This window comes from Carassius gibelio, chromosome B22 (assembly GCF_023724105.1).
Source record: "Carassius gibelio isolate Cgi1373 ecotype wild population from Czech Republic chromosome B22, carGib1.2-hapl.c, whole genome shotgun sequence".
Lineage (NCBI taxonomy): Eukaryota > Metazoa > Chordata > Actinopteri > Cypriniformes > Cyprinidae > Carassius > Carassius gibelio.
This window is the reverse complement of record NC_068417.1, coordinates 5792789-5818650: the sequence shown is the minus strand read 5'-3', so window position 1 is coordinate 5818650 and position 25862 is coordinate 5792789. Positions and strand designations below refer to the sequence as shown.

Sequence of the window (25862 nt, the reverse complement as noted above, 5' to 3'; positions counted from 1 at the left end):
GAGTAAAACTAAGACTGAATTAAAAAATGGCTGCCAAACTTAATACTGCTGTGCGGTTAATTTATAATAATCTTACTGCTAAAATGTCAAGTTTTCATTGTCAAAAACTAGACTAAAATGTTGAGACTTTCAGTCGACTAAAACTAAACAGGATAAGGTTGACTAAATATGATAAAAACTAACAAGCACATTTAACTGGTTCCTACATTATATTTCTCTACACTTCTTCTAATCTCACACACTATTTAGGATGATAGTATGAACATTGAGACACAGGGCATGTCTTTATAAATGGAGAACTGAATCATTGACTCAAATGTGGAGCAGTGTATGACAAACTAGGATATTTAGAAATTAATTATATTCTTTCCATCAATCCTGTATTTTTTAGGTAAATCATGAGATGTTTGAACACAAGTACTTCCTTCTAAAATCTTCTGAACATTATCATTTACAATGTCTGTCTTTATTTGAATCCTTTCCCTTCTTTCCTCCTCATATTTCCTCCACAATAACACACGTAACACTGACCCCGTTTCCTCACAGTTTTCACACAAACCTGTTGATGTTTGTCTGTTTTGAACAGTGTCTGATTTAGTCCAGTGTGTCCTATTCTAAGAGTGAACAAATCCTCTTCTTTTCAGTTTCTGACCCTCATTACACCGACTTTCTCCTGAATATTATAAATGATTATAAAAATAAATTTTATACACCATCATTTTTGTTTCTATAACGTGTGAATCAGTGACGGCTGGGGCTAAAAACACTTTTGTGGGTGCACAAACAAACTGAAAAATTCAACTGTTAGTAACGCAGGACTGTACATAGCCATGTATCAGGTGATTATGTATCATTACTGCTAGATAAAATATTGAAAATATTAATGTTAAAGTCAACTGTTAAATAATGCAATAACTGTACCATGATTCAGTGAATTTGAGTTCAATGTGGGTTTATTATCAGCAGTAGTTTTATTATCAGTATCAGATTTATAGTAGTATGAGTTTCAGTAATTCAACGCACACACACACACACACACACACACAATATGAAGTTGCCAAATCACTGGCCAGTAGCACCTTTTTCTCCTTTCTTTCTGGGTGTCAGATTCCTCCCTGGTTTTCTTTCTGGTTGAAAACATCATCTCAGTCCCAGTCTCTTCTCCATTGACAGCATGAACAATGCATTCAGCCTCTCCTGGGTCCTGCTGTTTCTCAGAGAAGTCTTCATTATTTTCAAGCTTAAGAAGCAGCTCTCAGATCACTTCTGCTGTGGTCATGGGTGTGCTGATGAGGATCTTGTTCAAGATTGTTCTCCATAAACAGCTGGAGAAGGTCCACAGCAGCACGAGAGCTTCTGAACTCTTCCTTGCAGTAGATGAGACTAAGCTCTGTCTTCAGCTTACTCTCACTGAGCTCTGGATAGACCTTCAAAGTCCTGCTCAGTGCATCTTCAGGAAACACCATTGTGTCCTGTTCAAACCTGTCTGCTTGAAGCACAGTGACACTAACAAGGTGTTTGTGAAGAAGAACTGCTCCATGGTGTGTGAGAGTATGGTATCACAGACCTAGAGACTGAAGGAGGAAAACAAACATGATGTAGTGATCACAAAATCTCAATTTCAGCTGCAACAATTAAAATGAGCAGTTTTAAGTTATAAAGGGATGGATCCATCATTTCTCAGAAATTCATACACATGGACAAAACGAGTGTGTGCTACAATCACGAGTCACTCTATAAGATGAGATTTCAGCACTTGACAAACGGACAGCGACTCTAAGCAGCTCTTAAAGCACAGATACTGAGATTGTGTTAAGTGCATTTCTGTGAAACACACGTGAATCAATAACGAACTATCGTAAAATGACTCTCAGAAAACGCTCTTAAACTCTCAGATCAATCACTGTCGAGAAACCCGGTCACTAATGAAGCATCTGATAGCAGGTTTATAATAAACAGGATTTAACTCATCATTTATCCCTTATTTTATTAATACAGCATAACGTTAATATTAGGACTTATACAGTGTTCGAATTGTGTCAAAGCTCTTGCCCCCCCCCCCCCCCCCCCAAAAAAAAAAAAACAACCTATTAACATACATTTGTATTTATTTATTTCATATAATCATATAATTTAATTTACTTTACTTGTGAATTTCATTTACTCTGTGTGTTTCAGAACATGTTTTTGCAGCTGAGCATTTACTCTATGTAAAATTAAATAAAAATCTGTAACAACAAGATGTAATAACAAGCAAAAACAATGGTAAGCACAACATTACTTTAAAAGAAAGTGCCAGCATTGCTTCATTCACTGTTGTTTAGAACAACCCACAGTGGCCTGATTTTCTCAGCAGATTTGTCTCGTCTCCCTGTTTTACTGGCAGTTGACAGACAATGTTTCTCCCTAAGCCAAGACTGAATATACGGGTAAGCGTCAAACATCTTGAGAGGGGGGCCATTAATGTCAAAGAAAAGTACTGCAGAGAGGCTCCTGACTTGAAGGCGATTCCTTGCATCTGTGGCAGTGGCGTTGAGGACAGAGAAGCCTCTTTCACATTCAGAAGAACTTGCCAGGTATGTTTTTCTAGCAGTCAACAACTTTTTGAGGACCTTCCCATTCTGATCATTGTTGAGCTTCCCATTTCTGAAGTCCTCAACTGCCTCCCTACTTGGTACTTCAAGCATCTTTGCCAGGTCATGGATCTAAGAGAATAAGAGACTGCCTGGATTTTGGCCAGTTTAGGGGATCCAGTGGTGTTATAATCTTTGTAAGATTTGTGTCAGGCATTCATGAAGAGAGACTGTCGATGATGGCTTGGAGGAATAGGAATCTATTTACATTTTCCTTGCTTGAACGTAAGGGCACTTGTTTGAATTCTCCTACTTTAACAGCTTCCGCTGCTTTCTCCATTGACTTTCCTGGGGTGATCTTGAAAGCCTTCAACACCTCAATTGTCATCTTTATTTCTCGTGTGGCCTCCATAAGAGAAGTGCTTCTGTTCTGAAAAATTAAAAAAAGACAAATCTAAACTAGATAAACTTTGAAGTTGGCTTGAAAAAGTTTGAAGTATTTTGATAGATAGATAGATAGATAGATTGATAGATAGATAGATAGATAGATAGATAGATAGATAGATAGATAGATAGATAGATAGATAGATAGATTTGACATATTCCTCAATTTAACGGTCTTGTTCACACTTAATCTGAAGAAAAACACTGTACCTACCTGAGGTTTTAGGGACAGACTGTGAAGTTCACGTAGCACATCTTTAATGGTTGCCAGGTCATTAACAAAGCCAGTGCATGTGAGGCGATTCAGAAAGCCACTGAATTTTTTTCTTTCTATATCAGAGCGAGATCCATCTTCAGCTCTTTTTTTCATTTGTGCAACCAGAGCAGGGAAGTCTCTCCAAACAGCTTGTAAAGTCACAAAACTACTTGCTACCCAGCGGATGGTAAAAATGTGACCAATCTTAAGTAGGCAGATGTTAACTTGAGAAGCTGCCTCTGAAAGTTGTCTGGCATTCTTTGGGGATTGATGGTACAGTGTATACAGCTTTGAAATAAATATCTCAAAGTGATTGCAACCTGTGACTGACTTTAGTGCATCACTTACTGATAACTCAAGCCTGTGAGCAAGACAGTGGATACTCTCCAGCAAAGGATAGTCTTTTTTCAGCCTTGTGATAAGACCACTCTGTCTTCCAGTCATCACAGATGCCCCATCTGTTGTTATGCAAATCAGATGAGACTTGAGGTATGCATCATCCAGGTCAGCTTCCAGGAGACTCTTTTTGAGAGCTTTGTATATGGCATCAGCAGTTGTTCCTTCCTCCAGCTCAATCAAATCCAAAAAAATGTTTTCTGTCTCACCTTCTCCTGTCACATCTCCTCTGAGGTATAGGATGAGGTAGCTTCTCCCAAATGCAGTGCTTTCATCTACCGTAAGACAGATCCAAGAACCAGCACTTTTAATTGTTGAGACATTACCGTCTCTACGCTGCTCAGTTCTCCTGTATTCTACACTGAAGACATAGAGCGCCCTCTCGCGGCTGTAGACGGTAATGTTTTCTCTTGGTTCTTGGTTCTAAATAAATGCGATTTATAGTCCAGTGCGATTTACCGTTATGTTTTTTTCCTCATCATGACGTATTTTTGGACTCATAGTCCGAAAAATACGGTACATAGATGTATATTTATTAGAGTGGGTAAACAAAATGACTTTAATTTGTCTCTTTGCATTGAATTTAAAACCCTTTTCTCCATTTAACCTTAAATACTACACTAATTTTACTAGGCTATACATAATAACGGAAAATAGGATACAATTCATAACAAAAACGGTTGATCTGCATGCTTGTCTTCGGTGTAATAATCAATGCATGTGTGTCTCATGCACAATTTGTGAGAATTAGCAACCCTGCTTTGTCATCTTTGATACAAAAAAAGCCTTCACCTGATTAACATTTTCATCAGTAATAATGTCCTCAATTAAATTAACACTGTTTATGAGCAGTTATGGCTATAGATTTAAAATTATTAGTTTAATTTAGAATGGATGCAACGCTAGCTTTATTCTCAGAATTACGTTAGATGGCTAATTACAACTAACAATCCGATAGTGAGCTAGCATCATAAGATAAAAAAACAACAACTATTGACAGACCAAGATTATAATAAAAGTGACTGTCCGATTCTAGGATAAACACTTATTCAGTAGCAGTAAATTAGGTGTACTAAACAATCATAATACAAAGAAATATTATCTTACCGTCATCGTGAGGTAAAATAATGAGGAAGGATCACTCTGTCAGCCAATCACACAGCGACGTCGCTCCCGCAGTCTGTAAATTCCTTCAGAAAACAGCGTGTGGCGCAATTGAGCGTATTTTCAGACGCACATCAAATTTAAGTATTAAGTATTGCGGCAGCGCAATACTTTGATTAAAAAATATATAGGGCTATGTCAAATATTGTTTCTATTTTAGTTTTAATGAAAAACCAGGGGATCCCCCCAAAGTCATTTTTAGGGCCTTATGGGGGGTCCCTTGATGCTTATGGGAGATCCTGGACCCCCCCAGCCCACTCAAATAATAATGAAAGTTCATTGGACTTAATTTAAATAAGTTCTGTAAACTCAAAATTGTTGTAGTAAGGTGAACTTAAAATTATTGCGTTTTCAAGTTCCCAGCATGCTTTGCATCAGAAAACAAGGAAAATAAATGTAGAAATTAAGTGTTATTTTGTGTGTTTTTACACAAGATTAACATAGAGGGACTTAAGTTAGTACTTAAATGTTGTATGTCATGTCAGAACTTACAAAGGTTTCTATTATGTTGTTTTTGTAGTGTTACCGTTGTGGTGAAGAGTAGAGCCTGTGGTTAAGTTTAGGATGGACAACAATAGTCTGTATTTGAGGGTATTTCCTACATTATATGAGTTGAAAAATAGAGAAAATTTTGAGTGAAGTACTCTGTAATTATAAGTTGAGAAATATCAATATTTATAAGATAACGGAGATAATTTAAGGCAACTGGAAATGTAATTTTTAATGTAATGTAATTTTTAAACTTAAGAGTTCTGTGATCTTATTAGGGTTTACAGTGTATGGTAACAGACACTTAAAAATATATATTTTATTGAACTAAAAAATATTAAGTTAATTTGACTTAAAATTGTCGATATAATCTGTTTCAACAATTTTTTTGAGTTAAGTGAACTTGTCAGTGAAGCTTTATAACACTGAACAATATGTGGAGGTCCAACACTAGAATGACTCGGTATCAGAGCTGTGTCCTTTCCACCTTACTTTACAGATCTGAATGTTAGAGAACGACAGAAGCACTTTACCTAACTATCAACTTTCCACATGATGAACCTCCAGAATCCTGTAGATCTTCTGCTCCAAAACATCTCTGACCAACAACTACTCATGCGGCGCAATTAAGAAAGTACAGCACCTTTAGAAATATATTAACTGAGAAAAATACAAATAAAATAAATACAAAAATACCTGCTGTACATATAATGGGAACATTTCTGTTATTATGCATTAGCTATTTATGCTTTATGTTTCATGTCTACAAGTTAGCCTATATTTAAAACAGTTTAAAAATACTTAAAACAGACAAGTAAACTTTTCACTTGTTTTTAACTGTATGTAGCATTTTATTACATGAAAATATAAAAGTGTTAAAAAGACTAAATGTGTTTGAGTATTTAGAGGAGAGTGAAAGACACAAATGCTGTTAACTTGTGAAAATATTTAGTTGATTTGATGAAGGAGAGACTCCATCCACAGAACAAAGACTATATACTGGATATATGTACATTAACAACAGACACACAACTAAATATAAAGTAAAATAGAATAACAATGTGTAGAAAACATGAGATAAGTTTCACACATTGTAGATTTGCTTTATATCTTTTGACACATTTAAGTGCTGCACTTGACAATCACATTTAAACATTTGATTCATTATGAATGAGTTTAATAGAAATATTATTAAACTGAAGAGCCAGACAGACTCATCTGAGCTTCTTCCTCCTCTGTTCCAGCTTTACATTAAACACAATGATCATCTGCTTGAATACTAAAGCAACATTAATCATTCAATATCATGTTTCTAACACACATGCTGCATTATTTGATTGTAAAGTCTGAGTCTCTTCACCTGTATGGATCACATTTACACATTTATCACACATTTATTTCTCCTCATAGACACAGTAGTGAAGCTCTTCTGTGGATCTTCAGCTGTACCTATACTCTAAGATTGAACAGAAGAGAAGATAATCAGAGTTCAGTGGAATAAAGTACAGATTAGTAACTATATTTCAATCACAGTAAAACGTTACATTAAAATCCTGTAATCAAAGTTGATGCTAACTGAGCAGAAGTGTTTAGCTGAATCTAAATTGTGTCTAATTCTTCACTTGTGTGTCAAGAAAGCATATAATAAGTGTGATAATGCAGATGCAGCCGGATGTTATCACAGAATAAGTCTCTTCAGGAGGACACAAGTCCTGATCACCCTGTCGGGTTTATTCTGTGATAACAAGCGGCTGGAGGTACATTATCTCTTACAGAAAGTAAGTGTAAAGTAATGTGACGTGTTGCTTGTCAAAGTAAAAACACACAAGAGACAGAGACATTGATCATGTGATGCTGGACGACTGTGAGCTGAAGCTGAATCTGCTCTGATTTTACCAGCGTTTTCCTACAATCTGAACAAATCTATTTCAAACTCTAATGATTCACTATTACTGATCTCATTAATAAAGCAGCTGTTGCTGTAGAAAGCTGTGACAGTCTGCTTTTCTTCTCTTTCCTCCTTTGTGTTCAACATTTTTATCAACTTTACATTTCATTCTGACACAAACCCTTTGAAATAAAGCTTGATGATCATTTGATCAACTCTTTTCACTAATATTTGAAAGTATATATTTGTTCACATATCAGAGGTAAATGAATCTCTTTAATATCACAAAGTGAAGTTTACTCACCTCAGTTCACAGTTTGAGTCTCGTAGCACATCAATGAGCTTCTGCTTTGAGTCTCCAATCTTATTCTCTGTCAGATTAATCTCTTTTAGAAACTGCAGAGCTTTTGTGTTTGTCAAAGACTGAGTTAAAGAAGAAACATCTGTAATGTCACAGTCATAAAGTCTAGAAAGAGACAAACAGAGGAAGAGAGATCATCTTACAAACAAATCATTAAGATGAAGAATCTTTCACAAATATAATGTGAACACATTCATCATGAGATATTGAGTATAAAGTGTTTTGTCGAACTCTTATGTGCTGTTCGTTTGGGGACGACACAGCTGTTTGGGCTCTATATTTTTTTTTTCAATGTAATTTTACTCAGTTCATTAATGTTTTTACTCCACATTTATGTAGTTTTTTAAGGACTTATGATAATTGATTACATTTATAAAATAAATAAAAAATATTTTAAATAGGTTTTATATATAAAATAACTTTTTATGTAAAATTCACTTTATAAAAGACTCACTTTACTAATTTTGATTAATGGGAATAACATGGCGTGTGTTTTTTCCTCCATCGTGTATTTTGTGGTCTGAATTGTGGTGGATTTATTGATTTTATTTGATAAATTAAGAAGAAAAAGTATTGATTTGATCACTTCCTCGTTCATTTCAATGTGGGTCTCTAGAGAGAGACTTTTTTCACACTAACACACAACCAGATATCAATCCAATTTAATTTTCTGTTTGTAGAGCACCAAGTGTTGACAACCGTACAAAGTCTCATGTCATTTAGATAAAGGGAACATTTGTTTTTATTTCAGCAAACATCATTTGGGGTCTCAAAAGACCTTGAACAGCACATAAGAGTTAAACAAAGTGATTTTCATCATTTTGATTCTTGTCTGTGAATGTTACTGACCTCAATCGCTCCAGTTTACAGTGTGAATCCTTCAGTACGTCACATAAGTGATTCACTCCTGTGTTTTTTATTTGATTCCCGCTCAGGTTCAGTTCTCTCAGGTGCGATGGGTTTGATTTCAGAGCTGAAGTCAGGATGAGACACTCTTTCTCTGTAATCCTGCATCTCCACAGACTGAAGACAGAAAGAGAAAACACAATGAATCAGACACGTTATGTTCATGTGTGAGTAATTCATCATGTGTTAACAACATACAGTGCAATAATTAATAAAACATTGCCAAAAATCTTATTATATGACCATAAAGAAAAACAGAAGAAAAAAGATGAACATAGTAGACACAGGATGAACCACAGAACTACTTAAAATAACATTAAATGTGAAAATTGAGATTAAATGTGAGAAATCAAGAAAATTCTGTTTCTGAATTACAATTCACCTAAAGTCATTTTTGACTTTTTTTGTAATTGTCATTCTTTACTGTACATGTCTGTGTGTGTGCGTGTATGTGTGTTTTTGTAAGAGTGTGCATGTGTCTTTTCACGGTGTGTGTGTGCGAGAGAGTGTGTGTGTGTCTGTTTACGGTGTGTCTGTGTGTGAGTGTGCCTGTTCACTGTGTGTGTGTGTAAGAGTGTGTGTGTGTGTGTGTTCACGGTGTGTGTGTGTTCACTGTATGTGTGTGTGAGAGAGAGAGAGAGTGTGCATGTGTTCACTGTGTGTGTGTGTGTGTGCGCGCATGCGTTCACGTTGTGTGTGTGTGTGTGTGTGTATGTTAAATGCAGAGCACATGTTCAGAGTGTGTGTGTGTGTGTGTGTGTGAGAGAGAGTGTGCGTGTGTCTGTTCATGGTGTGTGTGTGTTAAATGCAGATCACATGTTCAGAGTATGGGACACTATATTTGGCCACACGTCCCATCCTTTCCTTTCCTTTTCCTGAAAGTAAACAGTAATCTTTAATCTGACTGTAACTGCTGTAGAGTATAATGATCCTAACTGTAGTTTCTCCAGCTTGAATTGTGTGTTCATCAGTAGATCACTGAGGTGTTTCACTCCAGAGTCTCCTAGTAGTTTATTCAGACTCAGGTCCAGTTCTCTCAGGTGTGATGGGTTTGATTTCAGAGCTGAAGTCAGGATGAGACACTGTTTCTCTGTAATACTGCATCTCCACAGACTGAAGACAGAAAGAGAAAACACAATGAATCAGACACGTTATGTTCATGTGTGAGTAATTCATCATGTGTTAACACCATACAGTGCAATAATTAATAAAACATTGCCAAAAATCTTATTATATGACCATAAAGAAAAACAGAAGAAAAAAGATGAACAAAGTAGACACAGGATGAACTACAGAACTACTTAAAATAACATTAAATGTGAAAATCGAGTTTAAATGTGAGAAATCAAGAAAATTCTGTTTCTGAATTATAATTTACCTAAAGACATTTTTAACTTTTTTTGTAATTGTCATTCTTTACTGTACATGTCTGTGTGTGTGCGTGTGTGTGTTTTTGTAAGAGTGTGCATGTGTCTTTTCACGGTGTGTGTGTGTGTGTGTGCGAGAGAGTGTGTGTGTGTCTGTTTACGGTGTGTCTGTGTGTGTGTGTGTAAGAGAGTGTGTGTGTGTGTGTGTGTCTTTTCATGGTGTGTGTGTGTGTCTGTTCACGGTGTGTGTGTGTGTGTGTGAGAGAGAGTGTGCGTGTGTTCACTGTGTGTTTGTGTGCATGTTAAATGCAGAGCACATGTTCAGAGTGTGTGTGTGTGTGTGTGTGTGTGTGAGAGAGTGTGCATGTTCACGGTGTGTGTGTTAAATGCAGAGCACATGTTCAGAGTATGGGACACTATATTTGGCCACACGTCACTTCCTTTCCTTTTCCTGAAAGTAAACAGTAATCTTTAATCTGACTGTAACTGCTGTAGAGTATAATGATACTAACTCTAGTTTCTCCAGCTTGAATTGTGTGTTCATCAGTAGATCACTGAGGTGTTTCACTCCAGAGTCTCCTAGTAGTTCATTCCCGCCCAGGTTCAGTTCTCTCAGGTGTGATGGGTTTGATTTCAGAGCTGAAGTCAGGATGAGACACTGTTCCTCTGTAATACTGCAATAACTCAGACTGAAGACAGAAAGAGAACACAATGAATCAGACACGTCATGTTCATGTGTAAGTAATTCATCATGTGTTAACACCATACAGTGCAATAATAAAAAAGGTAAAAAATGTAACATTTCCAAAACCTTACATTGACATTTAGTCATATATCAGACACTTTTATCCAAATGAGGACAACTGAAGCAATCATAATCAACAAAAGAGAAATGATACACAGTAGTTTTTTGTTAATTGTATAATAAATAATAAGAATAATAAACTGATTGAATATAACATAAGCTAGTGTGCAATGGTGCACATAAGTGTTCTGCGGGTGCGCATGCGTGACCTTAAGAAATGCGCAGTAAATTAGTTCAGAGCGCGTGTTTGTGGACCGACATGTTTGACAGCTGTTAATGCACAATTACTATTTTAGATGACAAACTGTACTTTATACAAACTAAAAGCACAAATCTAGGCTACCGGTTAACGTTTTCAAATCACAATGCAAAACTGTGACATTTTATTCACTGACGCTCTTTAGACTAAACCCGGAAGCACATAGACTTACTGGCAACCCGCCAAAATAAAAGCTTGCTGATTTTAAGTTTGGAAATGAAAAAAATAATAACTAAGGTTTAAATAATAATATCACATTTTTAAGTTTACTATAAACAATTGTATTTGTATTTGACCCTTTTTACTTTAAAGGGGTGGTTGATTGTGAGTTCACTTTTTTAACATAAGCTAGTGTGCAATGTTGCTGTTTGAGCATAAACAATATCTGCAAAGTTGCAGCACTGAAAGTTCAATTCAAGGGACTACAACAGGGGTAGGCAACGGCAGTCCTGGAGTGCCGAAGTCCTGCAGAGTTTAGCTCCAACCCTGAAAAAAAGCCTCACTTGTCTGAATCCTGAAGACCTGATGAATTTGTTCAGGTGTGTTTGATTAGGGTTAGAGCTAAACTCAGGACAGCGGCACTCAGGGACCAATGTTGCCTATCCCTGGACAACAACAAGCTTTTTCCCAAGTCCGTTACATCAAAAACCCAGATAAACCACACCCCCGGGAACATGTGATGAAGGGGGCGAGGCCATGCTGTGCTGCTTTAGAGATGAGGAAGAGAAATCTTGGGGTGCACGTAAAAATATGTTCATATATAAATCGCGATTCTATCTTTTAAAGATTCTAATGGATTCACAAGTTTCAAAATCAATGTTCTATAGCAGCGGCTCTTAATACTGTTCCTTGCGTCACTCTGCACAAGCTCTGCATTACTTTCTCTCTCTCTTTCAAATCAACTCCAACAAACTGTTCTATTTAAACACTTATTTCCACATAGCAATGAGAAGCATTCCACATCAGAACGAACCTTTATATTATAAGCTAACAGAAGTAGTAGCATTTATGAACAACAGCATATCTAAAAGTATGAGACAACAACAAACAAATATACCATTAAGAGCCGTGCTTGCACAGGTTCTGCACGATTAGCCTTTTTCACACTGCCGTGTTTCTGGCTTTCGGATTGGCGCTTGCAGAGTAAAAGTTTTTTCCGGTGACAACTGCGGCCGTACTTAACAAGAATGAGTTCAAGAATCAAAGTCTTTTTATTGGTGGTAGGCATAGATGATTTTTTTTTTATTATCTAGATTTATCCTCACTGTAATCTTGGAATTAATCTAGATTAATTTAGATTAAAATGGCTCATTTGAATTCTGCTGAAGGCATTCAGAATATGTGTGCTACCCAAATAAAATAATGACTAAAAGTAAGTCTTTTAGAAGGGATTTCTCAAGACAGGTGGAGCATTAGACCAGGGGCTCATTTCCTGTTTCCAAAATGCATCAAAAACTGCTTGAAAAAGATGTAAACGAATTCCACATTGCACAAGGTGCAAACAACCTTATGCCGATTACACACATAATCCGTCTGCAGTGCATATGCGTTGCGTTTTTTTTTTTTACGCACCCATGTTAACGGATTCCAGCGTTCACGCGGTTGCGGTCTGTCAGTGTGTTCCAGGAGCGGTGCGTCTGCAGCAGTGCACGTGTACTTCAATAACTGTCTGGTTTGGTTCAGCAACAAAATCAGACATCAGAAGACTACAGAGAACTGTTCGGACTGCCGAAAGGATTATTGGGGCTCCCCTGCCCACCCTTCAAGAACTGTATAAATCCAGAGTGAGGAAAAGGGCTCAGAAAATCACTCTGGATCCCTCACATCCAAGTCACCCCATCTTTGAACTTTTGCCATCTGGCCAGCGCCTCAGAGCCGCAAATACCAGAACAGCAAGGCACAAGAACAGTTTCTTCCCCCAGGCAATCTACCTCATGAACAGTTAAATGTTCCCCACTTATGCAATAAAAATGTGCAATATCCTTGTTTATTTGTTACCCCTCCATCCTAGTACATCGCTGCATCTTACTCAATCCTATTCCATTATCATTTATAGCACAATTGTTTATACACTTATTTATTTAAAAAAAAAATTGTCTGTGTGTTGTTGTCTCTGGGTACTGGAAGCTTATGTCACTAAAACAAATTCCTTGTATGCACAAGCATACTTGGCAATAAAGCTCTTTCTGATTCTGATTCTGATTCTGTACATACCGAGTAGCGGACTGCAAACGCGTCCTGTCTGAAAGCACAATGCGTCGGTGCTGCTTCAGCACCACATACGTAACGCCCACAGACTGCATACACACTGCAGACGGATTATATGTGAAACAGGCGTGTGTCTTGTCGAGGTTTCCATTGGGAAGCTTTTAAAAAAAAAAAAAGAAATTTCCTGAAGCAAACCCGGTGGCTTCAGCTGCATCCATGTTAGCACGTCACGTTTGATGTGGTAATTTCACAAGAGGGAAACACACAGGTTTAAAGACTCGTTCTCGCCCCCTACAGATTCGGCTAGGTATACATCCGTGCTAAAATATCAAAGTGAAAGTCATCATAGATCGTCTAGTATAGACCCAGCTCTCAACCCAACTTTGAGAATAGATTAATGGCGATATTTTTTTTATCGCCCGATAAGAGTCTCACGTTAACGCAGCACGTTAACGCCGATAACGGCCCACCACTACTTTTTATAAAAATGAAAGATTATGAAAATGCTTGAACTGCCGTCACTTTACAAAGTGCAAACATTTCACAATTAACTTTTTTGTGTCAGCATGGGTCATCAAAAACAAGTTTGTTTAATTCTAAATGATGGCATTTACAATTCAGTTAGTTTTGCCGTTCTGTCCGCTTGGATCTCGCTAGGGAAGGGCGTATCGATCTGAAATATCAATATATCGATACTGATGTGAGAATCGAAAGAATCGATACTCAAAAAAAATGTTTGATTGAATTGATTTTGTTTAACAAAAATAATTAATACAATAATGAGTACAATATGCTATGCAATATTGGATTGGACGAATAACCTGTGTCAGAAAATAATTGTGCAGCAGGGAGAGAGCACTTGTGTACGTTGTAGACATTACTATTCATCACAGTGTTACCAAGTTCACAGTTTTCTCATGGAATTGGGCAACTTTGTCACTGTTTCAGCGTATTGAAGTGACCCCAGTAATGTGTATTTAAGCCCGGAATGTGATTTTTACCAAGGGACCACCTCGAAACACGGTTAGTTTGGGCTATTTTTGAGGCTGCAGATTTTGTTTTGTAAACCTAGCAACCCTTTTTTGTCAACTATTGACTTTCTTCTCTCTCAGCGAACTCGTGTGTGTGTGTGTGTGTGTTTGGGTGATGTAAAAAAAAAAAAGCATATGTAAAAAAAAAAAAAAAAAAAAAAAACACAAAAAAAGGCATATGGATCAAAGCACTGTGAGGCAGCGCAGGGGAGACTCAAAATATTAATAAATATAAAACACATTTTTGCCCCGTTTGTGTTTGTTATTTTAATATTTACACTATTATTCAAAGTATAAAACATAGTTTTTTACAATACAACACATGGTTCTTAATCAAATTTTTAAGGGGGGCAACCCTCAGATGGAGGGGGGGGGTCCTGATTGTGATTTGATGTGATTTTAGATGGAGCAGCATTTAAAACACAGATATGCAAGATATCACTGTCAAGTTATGCAATATCATGTTCATAATCACAGATGAATCATCTTCAATTATGGTTAATCAGTGCAATGGATGATGGGAAATGTAGTCCGGGTGACACACAACAGTCTGTGTAGTGTGAGTCAATATAAAGGAGGAGGACCTATATATAACAGTCTGTGTAGTGTGAGTCAATATAAAGGAGGAGGACCTCTGGTGGAGAGCGGACGGAAGACCACAGACAGGATTCATGACAGTTTTGAGGAGAGGGAAAGTTATTCAGATTTATGAAGGTAAACAGTAATCTTTAATCTGACTGTAACTGCTGTAGAGTATAATGATACTAACTCTAGTTTCTCCAGCTTGAATTGTGTGTTCATCAGTAGATCACTGAGGTGTTTCACTCCAGAGTCTCCTAGTAGTTTATTCAGACTCAGGTTCAGTTCTCTCAGGTGTGATGGGTTTGATTTCAGAGCTGAAGTCAGGATGAGACACTGTTCCTCTGTAATACTGCAATAACTCAGACTGAAGACAGAAAGAGAAAACACAATGAATCAGACACGTTATGTTCATGTGTGAGTTATTCATCATGTGTTAACACCATACAGTGCAATAAATAAAACACTGCCAAAAACCTTATTATATGACCAAAAACACCATACATTTTAAGAGTATTTTATCACCAATAAACACTTTCTTTACTGTACAGTTCACAGTGTGTGTGTGTGTGTGTTCAGTGTGTGTGTGTGTGTTCCCGGTGGGCATGTTTTTGTGACATATCAGGACACAACTCTGTATAATGACATGGGTATGACACAGGTATTACAAGGAGAGGGTGACTTATGAGGACATAACCCATGTCCCCATTTTTCAAAACGCTTATAAATCATACAGAATACATTTTTTTGAGAAAGAAAAAATGCACAAAGTTTCCTGTGAGGGTTAGGGTTAGGTGTAGGGTTGGTGAATCGCGATAGAATATACAGTTTGTACAGTATAAAAACAATTACACCTATGGGATGAACACACTTTACACAAAAACAAACATGTGTGTGTGTGTGTGTGTGTGTGTGTGTGTGTTAAATGCAGAGCACAAGTTCAGAGTATGGGACACTATATTTGGCCACACGTCACATCCTTTCCTTTCCTTTTCCTGAAAGTAAAAGTAATCTTTAATCTGACTGTAACTGCTGTAGAGTATAATGATACTAACTCTAGTTTCTCCAGCTTGAATTGTGTGTTCATCAGTAGATCACTGAGGTGTTTCACTCCAGAGTCTCCTAGTAGTTTATTCCAGTTCAGCTTCAGTTCTCTCAGGTGTGATGGGTTTGATTTCAGAGCTGAAGTCAGGATGAGACACTGTTTCTCTGTAATACTGCATCTACACAGACTGAAGACAGAAAGAGAAAACACAATGAATCAGACACATTATGTTCATGAAGTCACAGCAGAACAACCTTCATCTGTCAAATAACAGCATCTTAATCTACATTGAAGAAAACTATTTAATAAAGTCACAATGTCTTGATAAAACAAAAAACAGAGGAAGAGTGTCTGAACAGCTTTGGATAATTTTCCACAATTTGGTCTTCTAAACAGAAAAACAAATAAGTTGTTCATTTAATCAAATAATTGACACTTCTCATGATTTATGTAACATTTCTCCAGATTCTTGATAGAAATACAATTCAGTTTTAATTCCTAACAACCTTGTGTGAAAGGTGTTAAAATCTTTCATATCTTTTTATTTCTGTCATATAATTCTTATTTCATCTTTTGTCTAAAACTGATCATATTGTCTAAAATAAAAGTCCTGACTGCTGTGTATTTGTGATTAAACTGATTCTGGTCTGCACATCACTACAACGTAAATGCATTCGCTCTGCTCTGTCCAGTGACTTGATCATCTTTGCTACACAGATTCAACTTTGCACATCTAAATAAAACTGTAGGTTTGTCTGTGTGTGTAGATGTGAAGTACAGTAATATTTCTCTGAAACAGGTCAGACTGAAGAAGCAATGCCTGCACAGAATAAAGCCCAGTCTGGACCGGTTCTGTTCAGTTGTGTTACACATTCATTCATCTGGTGTTTGATGACAGAGAGATTATATGAAGCATCAATAAACACTATGAATATGTTCTGATACAGCAGCACAGAACTATTCTGTTGTGTCCCATTAATAAACACAATGAAAACAGTTCTGTCCCACTGGATAAAAGAGAAATGTTTGTGTATTTTTGGTATTAACTGAAATGATTGGATATTGGGTTGTGTATTTGACCTGCTGTATGAGCAACAAGAAACACTCATTACAACTTTCAAATGTTTAGATCACACAACAACTTACTTTACAAGTAAAATATACAGTACAGAAAATAGACAGATTAACTATACAAAAATATATGAACATATATAAAAATATACATATATATAGTGCAAAAAACAAGCTATCACGGGTTGATCCAAAAATGAGCGGGTGCAAGAGAAAAGGTGAGGATCAGTGTTTTATCAATCAGTTGCCCGTATTTAATAAATAAGAAGCAAATATACAGCAGACAATGTAATGAGGTGCTGGAACGATCACTTGCATTGATGTGAACTGGAGGGTGCCGAAACTCAGTTTGTGCCTCGCAGATTTGAGAAATATGACTACTGAAATGAAATGACTACTTTTAAATGAAAATATTCAAAACAAAATAAATAGGCTTCTCTCTGATGATGTAATCCAAATGAAATGTGCATTTCTCTCTGGCGTTCATGGCGAGTCCGCATCGTTACGCAGAGAAACTCCAGCTTCATTCATAACCTCCTTAACCTAAACTCAGAGACCCAGTTGGCCAAAAAACCTGTCATACACACATATACTTTTTTTTTAAATTAGTCTTCAATCCTCAGTTTGTAGTCAGTAAACATGATCACATTCAGCAGTCACAGCAGAAGTTAGAGACTAAATTTAACTGATGTCTATTCAAAAGTTGTATTAATCTTTTCTAAGAAGGTTGGAAGCTGTATTAAAGACAAACAACAGTAAACACTTGAATAAAATACTGGATATTTCTAATGTGTTCACATTATTTTCTCCAACCTCTGTGCACTTAAAGGGATAGTTCACCAAAAAATGAAAATTAGCCCATGATTTACTCACCCTCAAGACATCCTAGATGAATATGAATTTCTTCTTTGAGACAAATGTAATCAGAGTTATATTAAAAATGTCCTGGCTCTTCCAAGCTTTATAACGTTAGGTCGGACTCAAATGAGAATTAAAATAGAGGACTGTAACATTACTAGTCATGTAACATGTGAAATGATGTAAGATACTCACTTCAGTGTGTTGAGTGTACAGTGTTTATCCTGCAGTAGAGCAGAGATCTGATTCACTCCTGTGTCTCCTAGTTCACGTCCACTCAGATTCAGCTCTCTCAGGAGTAACGGGTTTTTACCCACAATTCCAGTCACATACTGACAGCCTTCATCTGCAGCAGGACCCAAACACCTGCAGAAGAGAAGATGAAGCTGGAATCAATCCAGTGTGTATCACATCACAAAACATTTAAAGATTATCAAACATTGTTTGTAATGAAAAGCTCTAGTTCAAGTTTAAACAGTTGAACATTTAAATATAATTTTTTTTTTAAGAAAGACAAAAGTCAAGAGTAAATTTAAAAGAAACTCAGGGGCAAAAGCTTATGATTCTCAAAAATCTGAAGATCGTTCTGGCTTTTAAGCAGGAGATGAGGAAAGTTAACAAAGAGATAACTAGCTTGTGACAGCTAAGCATTCATAGTGATATATTTAGATTATCTTTTGATGCCGGCTCTTTCTATTATTATGTAGCAGAATTCACCAAACACTGGATTTCTGATCCACTAATAGAGAACATGATCAGATCATCTCTGGATAGTTTTATTTAACTGATAATTCTGCTCATTATGAGAGGAACTGCAGGTTCAGACGTGTGTGTGTGTGTGTGTGTGTGTGTGCTGAATCATCAGTGATCGTCTCCATCACATGTTTGTGGTCTGTAATAGATCTGCTGTAGTAGAATTAGGGCTGTAGTTATCAAATATTTTAGTAATCGAGTATTCTACCAAAAATTCCATCGATTAATCGAGTAATCGGATAAAATGTGTTTTTGCTTAATTAAAGTGCAATATTAATTATGAAAGATAAAATAAGACTCCTGGGTATTGTGACGGTCACGGAGGGACCGCACGTTCAACATGGACATTAATACGCACACATACGAACAAACACACACCGAGAATGTTTGGTGATACAAGAGTTTATTGTAATTATTGATCAGAGAGTGAATGAAATACCTGTAAACTATGTGTATTGTTCCCGTGTAGCGTTTGTCCCGTGATTTTTAGAGTCTTGGTAAGAAACAATGGCAGGAATTATTGGTTCCGCTTAGGGTGGGGATCTACCATGTATTAATTGAGCGTGGGGGTTTCAGGGGCAACGTGGCCGAGTTATTGCTGTTATTTCCTGTTTAATGTGAACGAATTAATAACATCAAAGTAGATTTATTAAGTAGAACATCATGCCAATATGTTTGTTTCAGACTCTGTATATTTAAGGGAACATGTGTAAAGTGTTTTCTGTGAGTTTGTCCCTCCACATGTGGTAATGGTGCTGTTTCTGCAGTGGAGAGTATGGCCTGAGGGTTGCAGGTATTTTATTCACTCTCTGATCAATAATTACAATAAACTCTTGTATCGCCAAACAGTCTCGGTGTGTGTTTGTGCGTATTAACGTCCATGTTGAACGTGCGGTCCCTCCGTGACCATCACAGGCCTCTTAAAATGTACAACTTTTTTTTTTTTTAAATGCATAGAATGCAATGCATACATCATGAAAAAACATTTAATTATTACCTATTGTTTCTCTATCTGTACTTGTACTGTGAACAATGACAAGAAAGTTGACAGATGAATTAAGTTCATTTAAGTGCCATTCAGTTGGGGTTTTAAATAAAGCATTTTCTGAGATGCACATTAAACATTAAACACATAAAACATTAATTTAATTTATCTTTTAATTATTGAAAATTAACGTAACTTTTTGGTAAACAAAGGGGATTTACTATTAAAAACAAAACATGGAAGAAATGTTGTGTGATTAAACCTTTAAAAAAAATAATATATATATTTTTTTTTGTGGTAGGCTATGTACATTCTGCTGAACAATAGTCTTTAGCCGGACTTTTATTTTGACGGGTTGACGTACCTTTACTGTTCTGTGTATGTGATGTGACGCTAGTTTTACTCAAATCAAACGGTCAAATGCTCATGAAGTGACTGTCAGAGCAGTTCTGGAGATGTTCCTCATGTGTTCAAGTCCTGTGATACAGCAGATGCTGAAATTACCGTGAGTGTCACGCGCGCTTCAGTGTGTGTAAATAAAGGAAGTCACGCTTCTGCTCCATTCATTAACAGAGACACGCAAAACATGCAGGATTCATATTTAAATAGTCTGTTCCGGCTTAATATTTACAGATATTATTCCATATTGTGATTTGATGTAAGTGCAATGACCTATTCTTGATTAATTCATTCAAAATTTGGCAAATTCCGTGCCATTCCGCGTTTAACTGTCCGTTTTTTATGACTGGATTCCTCAATTCCCTCCTCATTATCATAGGGCCCTAGTTGTGGTATGCCAGCTCTATCTTGCAATGGACACACGCCACGACGTTCTCTTTACATTTGCCCGCGCCCTCAAATCAAAACACTGCTGACTCCTTGCAGTATGCAACCTCGGACGCAGCGCTTGCGTCTCCTTCCGCTTTGTGGGTGACGTAAACGCGTTGTCACATTAAAACAATCATTGCGAAAGAACCTGACGTGAGATTTAAAATAAATCAATTTTTGTAATCGAGTTACTCAAGGAATCAGCCCTAAGTAGATCTACAGTGTTGTGAATCTGAGCTTGATGGAAATTAATGTACAGTGCATTCAATAACATTTAAACGATCAGGATTATAAATCACACTGAATATGTTTCATGAGAAATGTCCACAATAACACAATCATAAATGTTAACTATTGAGGCATCAAACTACTGAACACCAGCACATCTATGTGTTAATCTAAACATGAATCTATTTAAATCTAATCCAAAGTGTCTGATTAACCTGTAACTTTTAACAAAACTAAAATGTGCTGACATTTATCATCAAAACAACAGCAGCTGCAGCATCTGATCTTTAATGTTTGATCATTTTCAACAACAGATTGTGTACCTGGCTGAATTAGTGAAATAATATTATTCTATAATACACTTTAATATAATATAATATAATATAATATAATATAATATAATGCGTGTGTGTATATATATATATATATATATATATATATTTATTAGGGGTGTAACGGTATGCAAAAATCACGGTTCGGTACGTACCTTGGTTTTAAAGGGGGGGTGAAATGCTATTTCATGCATACTGAGTTTTTTACACTGTTAAAGAGTTGGATTCCCATGCTAAACATGGACAAAGTTTCAAAAATTAAGTTCCGGTTTGTCACAAGTTTCGGAAAGTTTTTTTCGAGTATGGGTCTGTGTGACGTTAGATGGAGCTGAATTTCCTTATATGGGTCCTGAGGGCACTTCTCCCGGAAGAGCGCGCGCTCCCGTATAGCAGAGCACTGAGAGCACAGACATTCACTGATCAGAGCGAGAGACCGAAATGTCACAAAAGAAGTGTGTTTTTGGTTGCCAGGGCTAGACAACCCTGCACAGATTACCATTAAAAAAAAAAAAAAAAAAAAAAAAAAAAAACAGCATTAAGGGACCAGTGGATGGAGTTTATTTTTACAGAGCATCAACGGAGTTGTGCAAGTGTTTGTGTTTGTTCCCTGCATTTCGAAGATGCTTGTTTTACAAACAAGGCCCAGTTTGACGCCGGATTTGCATATAGTTATATTTCTTAAGGATAATGCAGTCCCAACGAAAAAGAGTCACGATCGTGTGTTGGAACCGCAGGCGGTGAGTAAAACTGCTTCAAATATCTCTGTGTTGTTAACTTAGCTATCGGCGCGTAAGCACATCATGTAAACAACATGTGATGTTGTCATCAAACTGCACTTTCCACATGTAAAAAAAAAAAAAAAAAAAAAAAAAAAAACACACAAAGTGGAACTTAGTCATTTTCCAAAACCGCTAAGCAAATATATACAGTTTCAATACATACTACATAGAGATGTCCTGCTGTAGTCGTTGCTGATGCTGCTCTTGTTAAATTTCAGCCTCTGGATCTGATTCTGGATCATAAATATACGGCTGAATCTGACTGTTAGCCATGGTTTGTTTTGGATGATGGTTTTTTCCTCACGGTAATGTCACAGTTTCCAGATGCTCTCAACGCAAAAGCCTACTGGCGCTCGTGATTCTTTAGCTCCGCCCACACGTCACGCCTCCAGCCGGTCGTGTTTTTCCGGGAAAAAACGGTACAGACTTTCTCTTATGAATATAATAAAACTAAAGACTTTTTGGAGTTATGAAGGAAGCAGTAGTACTCCATACTAGGTACTCAAGATTAACAGGATATTGAGTGAAAATGAGCATTTCACCCCCCCTTTAAAGTCACGGTTCGGTTCATTTTCGGTACAGTAAGGGAAAAAAATGCAAACATTAAACTGCAGGTTGTTTATTACTATACACTTTTTTTAAATACTTTTTTTTTTTTAAAGAATAAGAAATAAAATACTGCTGTTATTAAGCTCTCCACTTAATAAAATACTCGGCCTCAAACCAATAAAATATAATAAAATATAATGAAAAATATAATAAATAACTATGATTACAGTGCGGCATTACCAATCCCAGCTTGTAGGCCTGCTTCACCAGAATCGTGCCTGACGCGACGATGGCGCGCTGCTGCTGCTGTAGGTGACATAGAGGGAGACCGCCGACAGACCAGGCTCTTGTCTTCCCGACAACAATATCTATACTTCATGTTGAGCATAAATATAAAGCCTACTGATAAAGGACACCGTCAACAGTATTGATGGCAAAATAGACTATGTTTGACAGGTGCAATATTTGAAAATCGATAATTATTAATTTGTTTTTTAAATTACATTTATATCTGAATTTATGTCAACCTATAGACTTTCAAACATCAAAGTGTCATGAATTAATATGTATTTCTGTACAAAATGACAAACATATTTTCCTTTTCTATTTTGCCTGGAAACGCTTCCAACACGCTTGCGTGTCGCGTGAAAAATAGGCGTCGGTTCTATTTCTAGCATGCACGTTTTTTCCGCGCGTCTCATGCAGACAGTCTGCAAGCTCTAACCTGTTAACATGGGAGCCGAATTAAAAACGGACACGCCACGCAACTGAGACACAATTGCTTCACGCATCCAGTGTGTCACCGGCCTTATAGAATCAGCTGCAGGGCAGGATTTGCGCTGAACGCGGAGACTTCCGCCACTTAATATGTTCATTTGGAAACACGAAAATGTACTTCTATTCCACGCACAAAATATTGCATTCCGTCATTCGTTACACACGTGCACCATACCGAAAGCCCTGTACTGAAACGGTCCGGTACGAATACACGTACCGTTACACCCCTAATATGTATAATACATTTTAAATATTTGTATAATTGATTTTATATTATTTAATCAGGTCTCACCTCAGTGTCTTGAGTTGACAGTTTGGATCCTGTAGTAAATCACAGAGCTGATTCACTCCTGATTCTCCAGGATCATTTCCTGTGAGATCCAGCTCTATCAGGTGTGAAGGGTTTGATCTCAGAGCTGAAGACAGAGCTTTATAACCTTCTTCAGTGATACTGCAGTCTGAAAGCCTATTAGAAAAGATGTCATTCTTCATTATAACACAGATTGTCACACAAGTACATGTTCTAGAATGAAGAAAATAAAAAGATGCATTACAGGATTTTTGACCTGAATGGACTCTTTTCACAGTAAAGCTGGGTAAAGTTATAAATTGGTGAACGTAAACTACAACAAATGCAATTTTAAATATTTGCATTTTTAATTTTCCACAATTATATCCTACAGTTGCAATCAAAATTACTCAACCCCTCAGAAACTGCAGTACTTTACAAATACAAGCTTTTCTGAAGACCCAGGATAAAATCTAAATCACATCTATAACAGTTCACTGGTTTCAAAAGTAATATATTAAAAGTAGTGGTGGGCCGTTATCGCCGTTAACGTGCTGCGTTAACGAGAGATTCTTATCGGGCGATAAAAAAAATATCGCCGTTAATCTATTCTCAAAGTTGGGTTGGGAGCTGGGTCTACTAAGCAAGCTATGATGACTTTCACCTTGATATTTTATATAACCGACTGACTGAGGACAGCCTAAAAAGATGCTCAGGACAGTTGACGGACCACTGCTGCGCATCGTCATGTAAGCTTATCTTTCTCACGTGTTTTTAAGCCTTTCCGCTTGTCGATTTAAACATTAAAGCATCCAAAAACTAGACGCGGAAAAGCTGAACAGAGTAGCGAGTGCCGTTAGGTGCGCACGAGAGAGAGAGCCGCGTATCACGGACAGCGACACTGAACCGAGCTCTCTTCTGCGAAGTTCACCTCGAAGTTCCTCCTGCACCCGAACGAACAAATGCAAATCGCAGTTTGAACAAACAAAAAGATGTGAAAGAGCCCAATTCAACACCACGGTGTTCTGGTGTTCAGGGCTCGCGCAGGCGTCTCAAAACACTTGAACAATCGAATTTGCTTATTTTTGCTCTTGTGCCGACAAATACATACAAAATATGTCAAAATATCCACCTTGGAAATTATGCTCGAAAAAACTGTAAGTTATTTCTTAAGTGAAAATAAACAGTTGAGGAAAAAAATGGGATGTGTATTATATTGAATGCGTTCATCGTCTCTTAAAGGGACCGCGCCTAATTTAGCTACTGGCTGCTGTAATGTTAATCCAAGAAAATGAAAGAAAATAACTCACTGCTCTTGACTGAATTTCTTTGTAGTTTTAACAGTCAAACCAAACATTATTCAGAAACCAGATATAATTTTTGATATATATAGCAAAACTGTAATAATGTGAGAAATGTTGAAGGTGTCTGAATAAATGTAGGTTTGATTGTATATTTCATTTTTACATTGAAGACTATCCAGTGCTATTATTTGGTTTCTGTACCTTGACACCTACAAACTTGAAAAAAAACTTAAACATTGGTGTGAAACAGGAGTAATGTTGTTTGCACCTTGTGCAATGTGGAATTAGTTTACAGCTTTTTCAAGCACTTTGTGATACATTTTGGAAACAGGAGATGAGCCCCTTTTCTAATGCACCACCTAGCTTGATAAACCCCTTCTCAAAGACCTACTGTTTGTCAATTTTATTTGGGTAACACATATTCTGAATGCCTTCGGCAGAATTCGAATGAGCCATTTTAATCTAGATTAATCTAGATTAATCTAGATTAATTTCAAGATCACAGTGAGATTAATCTAGATTAAAAAAATTAATCTATGCCCACCTCTAATTAAAAGTCATAATGTCAATATATAATCTTATATAATGTATCATTTTTGAGTTATAAGATTTTAATAACAGAGATATGTCACAATTATTCAACCCTTATTCAACATTGCTCTTTTACTTGGCAGTCTAAAGCCTCCAGGTTTTCATCCAAAATATCTTCAATTGTGTTCCAACGACGAATAAAGCTTTAACGGGTTTGGAACGACATGGGGGTAAATTTTCATTTTGGAGTGGAGTATCTCTTATGTCTTATTTGCATGGTGGAGAATAAAATAGTTTAAAAACACAATTATGTCTTTAGAAACTCAGAACAGAATTAAAGCTGCAAGCAGCGATGAACGGGCCCTCGCACCCGGGCTCACCAGCAGCGAGTGGCTTTAGTTAATAGGTGAACGGTGAGAAATATGCGTTTAAACTCATAAATATAAGTAGAATATATCAATGTTTATTCCAAATATGTGCCAATCTTCCTGTTGCCAGTAGGTGGCGCTATCATTATAGTGGAATATTGGCCTTCAGATGTGTTCAGGGCAGGACTTTTGTCGAACATGTGAGGTTTGGGGAGGATTGGACATTTTATGCCAGAGTTATAACAACATCCTATTTCATGGCGAAACATCGAAATTTGTCAGGCCGCCATGGACTCGCCCTTTAACGAAACCTCAAGATCTTCACAATTTAAGATCGCAAAAGGCTTTAGATTACACTGACCAAGTTTGGTGTTGATCTGAATAAATCTCTAGGAGGAGTTTGTTAAAGTACAACCCCTGAAAATGGCCAAAACAACAC

The 25862-nt window shown here is 36.9% G+C and overlaps 1 protein-coding gene across 1 annotated transcript in view; it reads right to left on the bottom strand.

Moving 5' to 3' along the window:
- Nucleotides 1-25862, bottom strand: part of LOC127987694 (uncharacterized) — a 2462016-nt gene that overhangs the window by 1103696 nt on the left and 1332458 nt on the right. Inside the window, exons 104-105 of the mRNA XM_052590053.1 lie at nt 23224-23397; nt 17896-18066 (exon numbers count right to left, since the gene is read on the bottom strand). Of these exons, the coding sequence (XP_052446013.1) occupies nt 17896-18066; nt 23224-23397 (345 nt within the window). The remainder of the gene's footprint in view (nt 1-17895; nt 18067-23223; nt 23398-25862) is intronic.